Source organism: Dipodomys ordii, unplaced genomic scaffold (assembly GCF_000151885.1).
Source record: "Dipodomys ordii isolate 6190 unplaced genomic scaffold, Dord_2.0 Scaffold25, whole genome shotgun sequence".
NCBI classification, from domain to species: Eukaryota; Metazoa; Chordata; class Mammalia; order Rodentia; family Heteromyidae; genus Dipodomys; species Dipodomys ordii.
The window spans coordinates 21362962-21371278 of NW_012267241.1; the positions used below are offsets into that span (position 1 = coordinate 21362962).

At 42.0% G+C, this 8317-nt stretch overlaps 1 protein-coding gene across 1 annotated transcript in view; it reads right to left on the minus strand.

Annotated features, from left to right (window-relative positions):
• Positions 1-5791, minus strand: part of Thoc1 (THO complex 1) — a 45862-nt gene extending 40071 nt beyond the window's left edge. Inside the window, exons 1-3 of the mRNA XM_013014825.1 lie at positions 5759-5791; positions 1244-1347; positions 62-116 (exon numbers count right to left, since the gene is read on the minus strand). Of these exons, the coding sequence (XP_012870279.1) occupies positions 62-116; positions 1244-1347; positions 5759-5791 (192 nt within the window). The remainder of the gene's footprint in view (positions 1-61; positions 117-1243; positions 1348-5758) is intronic.
• Between the last annotated feature and the right edge of the window lie 2526 nt (positions 5792-8317).

An 8317-nucleotide genomic window follows, 5' to 3' on the forward strand; every position in this document is an offset into this window, starting at 1 on the left:
GCGGGCGGGGCGGGCGGGGCGGCGGTGGCGGCGGCGGCGTCATCGTTCTGGGGTGACTCACCTCCGGAGTGGAGAGGATCCGAGTGGCTTCGCTGTGCAGCTTTGTCAGCGCTGTGCTTCCGGGCGGAAGGAGACCGGTGGTTTCCCGGGTTGAAGTGTTTCTGCGCGCGGCTGGACGGCGTCGGCCGCCCGGGTGGTCAGGGGTCCCCCAGAGTGGACGGCGCGGGGCTGTGCGGCTCGTGGGCCTGCAGCTCGCGGAGTTCAGCTTCCCACCCACTCGTCGTGGGAAGGAGGGAGGTAGTGGCCGGTAGTGTGGATTGTAGCTACCCGAAGTAGGGGTGTGTGTGTGTGTGTCCTGAGGCTTGAACTCAGGGCCTAAGTGTGTGTGTGTGTGTCCTGGGGTTTGAACTCAGGGCCGATAGTGTGGATTGTAGCTAACAGAAGTAGGGGAGTGTGTGTGTGTCTGTGTGTGTGTCTGTGTGTCTGTGTCCTGAGGCTTGAACTCAAGGCCTGAAAAACCCTCAAGATTTTTCTGCTTGTGCTGGCTTCGAACCTTAATCCTCAAATCTCCACCGCCCCCTGGCTTTTTGGTATAGCTAAGAACTAAGGGAACTAAGGAAAAAAGATAACTGTGCACTTACTCCTAGAGAGGATTTGTGAATAATGGTGACTACTTAAAGAGTAGTGCTGTTTTTGTTGTTGTTGTTTTGTTTTTTAGAATCAGAATTGTTGGGGTTTGATTGCAAATTAAATTTACAAAATGACAAAATGAGAATGACTTAATTCAGTGATACACTTTGCTCATCTGGTAATTAATTTTATTAAAATAAATCACGTGTTCATTAATGATTATTAACCGTCTGAAACACAACTAAGATCTCAGAGGTAACACAATTATTTTTAACAAAAGTTCAAGCAAGAGATTAAATTTATTAGCTCAGTATATTAGAAAGTTCTTGTTTCTTTAGTCAGCAAACATTTGCAGGGCATGGGGTATAGTATTGTTTGAGTAAATGAGTAAGCAAATGGTCAAACAGTATAGTTTAATTCCTGTTCTTGGAGAGCTTTTAGTTGGATTTCAAAGGAACATAACTACAGGATAAAATTTCTATTATGATTAGCTTAAACAATCGCTATAGTAATAAGTCAAAGGAAGAACAGCTGGTTACAATCTGAGGTGGTCAAGCAGTCTTAATGAAGGAGTTAGAATATGAGAGGGACTTTGAAGGATTTCAGTAGGTACCTATAGAGGTTGAAAGTGTCAGTAGGAAAGATATTCCAAATGAAGAGGACTTCCTGAACAAAGGTGCGGAAGGCAGTGAATGACAACTTTTTACTTATAAGGTTCTGAAAAATGGAGCTGAAAAGTCAGTGTTTGAGGCTATCCAATGTCATGGATTTAAAAATGCCTTTCACATTTTGGGCACTGCTGGTTCATGCTGGTCATCCTAACTATTCAAGAGGCTGCAACCTGGGGATTGCAGTTTGAAGCCAGACTGGGCAGGAAAGTCTGTGAGATTCTTATCTCCAATTATGTACACATACACATACATACACACTGGAAGCAGAGCTGTGGCTCAAAAGATGTGCTAGGCTTGAGCAAGAAGGCTTAGGAACAGGACCCAGTCCCCGAATTCAAGTTCCAGGACTGGTCCAGAAAAAGAAAAAGAAATGGCTTTCACTGTTCCTACCAAGTCATAGATGGCAATATGTAAGTACAAAAACATCATTTGGGAATACTAGGGGTTAGTGATTAAGAGTTTCAATTAAGGATCATTAAAAAGTTCTAGAAGCGGACAGCAGTGATGGTTCCACAACTGTGAATATATTTACTCCCACTAAATTGGATACTTAAAATGGCTAATGCTAGATTTTATGTGTATTGTGTGTGCCACAATAAAAAGTTTAAAAGCTTTTTAAAAGCAGTCTGGGCCGGGGATGTGGCTTCGTGGTAGAGTGCTCACCTAGCATGCATGAAGCCCTGTGTTTGATTCCTTAGTACCACATAAACAGAAAAAGCCAGAAGCTCAAGTGGTAGAGTGCTAGCCTTGAACAAAAGAAGCTCAGGGACAGTGCCCAGGCCCTGAGTTCAGGCCCCAGGCCTGGCAAACCCCCCCCCAAAAAAAAAGAACCTGGCTAGCTAAACAAGGGGCACTATCACGAACATAAGTATGATCTTGAGCCTTAAGACTAGATTATATTTAAAAAAAAGCAAGCAATACATTTTTAAAAGGCCATCAAAAGTCACTATGGGTGATTGTCCAAAAGGAAATGTACTCTTTATCTGACTTACTTAACTGTAACCCCTCTGTATATCACCTTTACAGTAAAAATACATTTTTCCTTTTTAAATTCTGTACAGTAGATGCCGCAAGCATATAATCCTAGCTACTGGGAGGATCACGGTTTGACCTTCCCTCCCCCCCAGATGTACTGAGTACATCTTCTCTGGTGTACTCTTTAACATTTTATTTTGTGCTTCTAAGACAAATGAACAAAAAGTCAACTTGGTCTGCTTTTCTAGATTTTAGCCTGATGATTGCCTAGGCCAAAGGAGGTTTTCTGCTCTTTGAACCATGTTAGGACGCAGATTTGGGCTAGGTTCTAGGCCTAGCCTTTTATCCTTTTCATTAAGTGGTTCAAAATAGTTATATTTAGAGAAAACTTATTTATCAGCCATGTTGAGCAAAAGAAGTAAAACCTCTGCATTGGAAAAAGAATGGGACTGAGAAGATTGAAAATAGAAGCAGAATGGCACTTCATACATACTTTGGGTCTGAAACTTCTATGGAAAAAAAGGAGTTCACATAAAAACTGGATATGCTGTAATTTTATAGGATGGCAACAATTTTCAATCATTTTATATTAATGCTATACTGTTCATTCAGTACAAATTTAGTGCTTACTATTTGCTAGGCACAGGTATGGTATTATTGGATTATATGTACACTATTATCAAGTTATATTTTAGATTCTGAGTTTCTATGTTTAATAGTTTTTCTTGCCCAAAAATCATATTGCAGTTTGATTGTCAGTGTTGCTGTGTTGGGAAGTGAGGCTGTGTTTGGGCCATGGTCAGCTGGCTCTCATGAATGGACTTATGCCTATCTATCTTGAGTTACATTTTGCTCTCAAAGAATTGGATTAGTTACTGAGTTCCAGTCCTTATAAGGTAGGTCCACCCCCACTGTCCAATTTTGCAAGCATCTGCTTTCCCTTTTGCTTTTCTACCATGTTAGGACATGGCATACAGTGGCTGATCTTAGATTTCCCAGCCTCCTAGAACCATGAGCCAAAATATACCTCTTCATGAATCGTCTAGTCTTGATTCTGTTGTTAACAATAGAGAACAGACTAAGAAACATACAAATCATTTTCTGGTGTGCATTGTAAAATCCTTTGGGTGTGCTTGGTTGGCCCACATAAGTGAATGTAACTTAAGATGATGAAGAGAACAGTGGTGACTTCTAGCCCTGGTATGGCCAGCTTCTCTGTAAGGTTAGACAGGGATGTTTTTTGTACTATTGCTTGGACTGATCCCTTTCCTTGACTTGTTTCTTTCCCTTACCATTTTCTCTTGAGAATACTACCTTAATAAATCACTTGCTCATGGAATCCTTACCTTAGGGTTTCCTTCTGGGCATCCTACTTAGGTTAGTTTGGGTCTGCACAGAGGCAGATATAGTACAGGATTAGTTGTAGGAGAGATTAATTGTGGAGTGAACAAAAACAAGGATGGTAGTTTGCAGGCAGCAGTGCAGGTCTGACACCACTGGGAGAAGTGAAGGAAGGAGGATTAGGGGAGGATTAGGGAATGTGGTTCAGGACCAAGAAAGACACTTTGTTGATTTGAGTGTTTTCATGGCCACCTCTCTTCCCCCCCACCCCTCCAGTCCGCATCTGAGATGTAGGACCCTTCTCATCTCATAGATCCATTTTCCATAGTTTTAGTTACTCATGGTCAGCTGTAGTCTGGAAGTATTATATTGAAGTTTTCAGAAACAAGTTTTAAATTGTTCAGCTTTCTGAGTAGTATGATGAAGTCTTCTGCTTCCTGCTCTGTCCTCCTGGGACATGCATCATCCTTTTCTAGCATGCTCATTTATGCTGGACACCTGCTAGCCATTTAGTAGCCTATGAACAGGAAAATGCATAGTGCATAGTGTTTGGTCCAGTCTATGGTTTTGGCATCCACTGGGGGATTTGGAACATGAATAAGTGGAGAATATTATAAGAAGTCCATTTTCAGAAAATATTTTCACCATTGATTTATTCTCATACACACAAATATGTACGTATGGCACCATGAACAAAACAGTAGTAGTTTTACTACTACTTATGAGTGGTAAAAATAAAAACACGAAGATGTAAAAGACTCACTATGTGATCAATGCTATGGAAGAAATACTAACTTCTGTTGCATATTATGTGCTTGAATTCTAAATGCTTTTCTTTTAATCTTCCTACGTATCCCACTATTATAATAGACACTACTATAAGCCCCACTATAATTGTAGGTAGCTACTATTCTTTTTTCTTTCTTTTCTCCTTCCTTCCTTCCTTCCTTCCTTCCTTCCTTCCTTCCTTCCTTCCTTCCTTCCTTCCTTCTTTCCTTCTTTCTCTCTCCCCCTTTCTTTCTATTTCTTTCTCTCCTTCCTTCCTTCCTTCTTTTCTTTCTTTCTTTCTTTCTTTCTTTCTTTCTTTCTTTCTTTCTTTCTTTCTTTCTTTCTTTCTTTCTTTCTTTCTTTCTTTCTTTCTTTCTCAGTTGTGGCGCTTGAACTCTGGGCCTGGATGCTGTCACTGAGTAATTCAGCTCAAGGTGAGCACTCTGCCACTTGAGCCACAATGCCACTTCCAGTTTTCTGGTCGTTAAGTGGAGATAAGAGTCTCATGGACTTTCCTGCTCAGGCTGGCTTTGAACTTGATCCTCAGATCTCAGCCTCCTGAGTAGCTAGGATTACAAGTGTGAGCCACTGGCGTCCAGAAGCTACTATTATTTCTCACTTTACAGGTGAAGAAACTTGAATTTTAAAGAAAGCTCCAGAAGTCATCAGGAAAGGAGAGACAAATAATCCTAGCTACACAGTACATTGAGAACTGAGGTTCAAAACTAGCCCAAGTAGAAAAGTCTGTGAGATCCCATCTCCAATTAACTAACAAAATAACAGACTGCAAGCATGGTTCAAGTTGCAGAGCTCTAGAGCAAGTTAGCTGAGCAAGTAGGAGTTCAAATCCTAGCACTTATCAAAGAAATAGTAAAGCAAATGGTGGGATAAGTATTGTTGCTCCTGCCTATAATTCTAGCTTATTGGGAGGCTGAGCTCAGGAGACTGCAATTTGAGGCCAATTTGGACGAACAGTCCATGAGACTCCATCTCAGTCAGCTTTTGTTTTTGTTTTTTTTGTGGGTCATCAAGTTTGAACTCAGGGCCTGGGCGCTGTCCCTTGGCAAATCAGCTCAAGGCTAGCGCTCTACCACTTGAGTCACTGTGCTACTTCCAGTTTTCTGAGTGGTTTATTGGAGAGAAGAGTCTCAAGACTTTCCTGCCCAGGCTGGCTTTGAGGTCCTGGGTTCAATTCCTCAGCACCACCTAAGCAGAAAAAGCCAGAAGTGGCGCTGTGGCTCAAGTGGTAGAGTGCTAGCCTTGAGCCGAAGAGCTGAGGGACAGCACCCAGGCCCAGAGTTCAGGCCCCACGACCAACAAAAACAATGTTTAAGATATAACTACATAAAAATACTTTAGCAAACACTACTCACCGGAAATAACAACATTACTATATCAGCATACATCATTTTATTCTGATGTGCTTTACTCCACTTCACAGATATGGTGCTTTTTTTTTTTTTTGCAGATGGAAGATCTGTGCCAGCCTTATCTTGAGCAAGTCTGTTTCTAGCATCATGCTCTCTTTTCATGTCTCAATTACATTTTGTTAATTCAGTAATACACTATTTTTATATCGAATCTGGTGACCTAAGATCAATGATAACTGGTTTTCCTTTGTAACCATTTTAGGGTGCCATGAATTATTTGATAGTCGATCAGTAAAAGTTGTGTTGTCGTGGCTGGGACGGTGGCTCAGTGGTAGAGCGCTCGCCTTACATGCACGAGGCCCTGGGTTTGATTCCCCAGCATCGCATAAGCAAAAAGAAAAAAAGCCAGAAGTGGCGCTGTGGCTCAAGTGGTAGAGCGCTAGCCTTGAGCTGAAGAGCTGAGGGACAGCGCCCAGGCCAAGAGTTCAGGCCCCACGACCGGACCCCAAAAAAAACAATAAAACTTTGTGTGCCTCAGTCCTCCTTGTTCTCTGCAACACGGCAATATTGAAACCAGGCCAAGTAATAACCAGATCTCTAAGTGTATAAGTGAATGAAAGAGTAGCCTCTCATTATAAATCAGAGCTAGTAGTGATGAAGCTGAGGGAAAGCATGTTGAAAGTGGAGACAGGCCTAATGCAGGCCTTGTCCTCCAGTTAGCCATCTTGTGACTGGAAAGGAAAAGTTCTTGAAGGAAATGTTAATAATGCTACTCCAGAGAATGCAGGGATGATTAGAAAGTGAATCAGCCTTATTGGTGATCTGGAGAAAGTTGATCTGGAAAGAAGATCAGAGGAGCCACAATACTCTTTAAGTCAGAGTCTAAAGCAGGGTCTGGTCCTAACTTCAATTTTATGAAAGCTGAGAGATGATAAGAGTCAAAGCTAGTTCATGAGGTGTGTGGAAAAACATCCCCATCACATGGAAACTGCAAGGTGAGGCCAGAAAGTGTCATCGTCAAAGCTGCAGCAAGCTTCTAGAAGATGCAGCTAAGGTAATTGAAAGGATGGCTACACTAAGCAAAAGATTTTAAGTGTAGCTAAAACAGCCTAATATTGGCATAATGCTGTCTATGGTTTTTAGAGCCAGAGAAGCCAAGCCAAGTACTGGTGTCAAAGGATAAGGTGGCTCTCAAGTCAGGGCTAATGTAGCTAGTGACAAAGTTGAATCCAATGTCCATTTACCATTCCCCAAATTCAAGGGCCCTTAGGAATTATGCTAGACCTACTGTGCCTCCATCTCTAAATGGGAGAACAAACCTTGGATGACAGCACATCTGTTTACAACATGGTTTACTGAAAAGGAAAACAGTTTTGCTGTTGGATGGAACCTAGGGCCTCATATATACTTAGTATTTATATCCTACCACTGAACTATTCCCTCAGCCCCAGGTTACTGAATATTTTAAGCCTATTGTTGAAACTCAGAAGATTCTTTTCAAAACATCACTGCTCATCAACAGTGCACCTGATTATCCAAGAGGTATGGTGGAGATGTACAACGAGATTAATGTTTTCATGCCTGATCACATAGTCACTCTTCAACCAATGGGACAAGGAGCATTTTCAACTTCTATATCTTAGTCAAAACTCTATAGACAATAGCCAACATAGAGTCCTCTGAGAGATCTGGGCAAAGTAAGTTGAAAACTTTTGATTGGTTTCAGGGAGGAGGTAAAGAAAGTGACATTAGCAAGAATTTGAAAGAAATGGATTCCAGACTTTGTGGTTTACTTAAAGACATTTCAAGACATTGGTGGAGGGGCTGCAGATGTAGTAGATACCATGAGAACTGGAATTAGAAATGCAAACTGATGATGTGGCCGAATTGCTGCAGTTTTACTTTAATGGTGAGGAGTTGGTTAGAAGGATGAACAGACAGTGACCAGGGCCTAGTAGGGGATAGTAGTAGGGGACTGCATGGAGGATGTGCCAGAGACTTCCAAGAGAGTAATCCAAGCTTCAAATGGTGTATGAAGAAGGGTTGCAAAACCAGCTCATCCTGGGTTCCTCAAGCCTAAGGTGTTGGAGCCATCATGGTCATCTCATCAGTATGGCTGTTGGTCACACAGTGGCGGGTTAATATTTTCAAGGGGACAGGTTGTAACTCAGCAGTAGAGTGTATGTTCAGCATAATGTGCATGCGCACATCACCCTCCCTCTCTCCACTCTCCCATACACTGAGACTGGCTCTGAGATGGGATTTACTCTAGTGAAGATGCTGTGAACATTGTCAAAGTAGCAACAAAGAGTTTAGATCACTAAACCCTTTGGAGCTTGACCTGGGTAATGTCCCTGAGCTCCTTTGCTCAAGGCTAGCACTCTATCACTTTGAGCCATAGCTGTATTTCTAGTCTCTATTTCTATTTCTGGTTAATTGGAGATGATTCTCATGGACTTTGCTTGACTGGCTTCAAGACCTGACTTTCGGATCTCAGCCTCCTAAGTAGCTAGGCTTATAGACATGAGCCACTGGGGCCTGGCCCAGACTCTTAATTGTAAA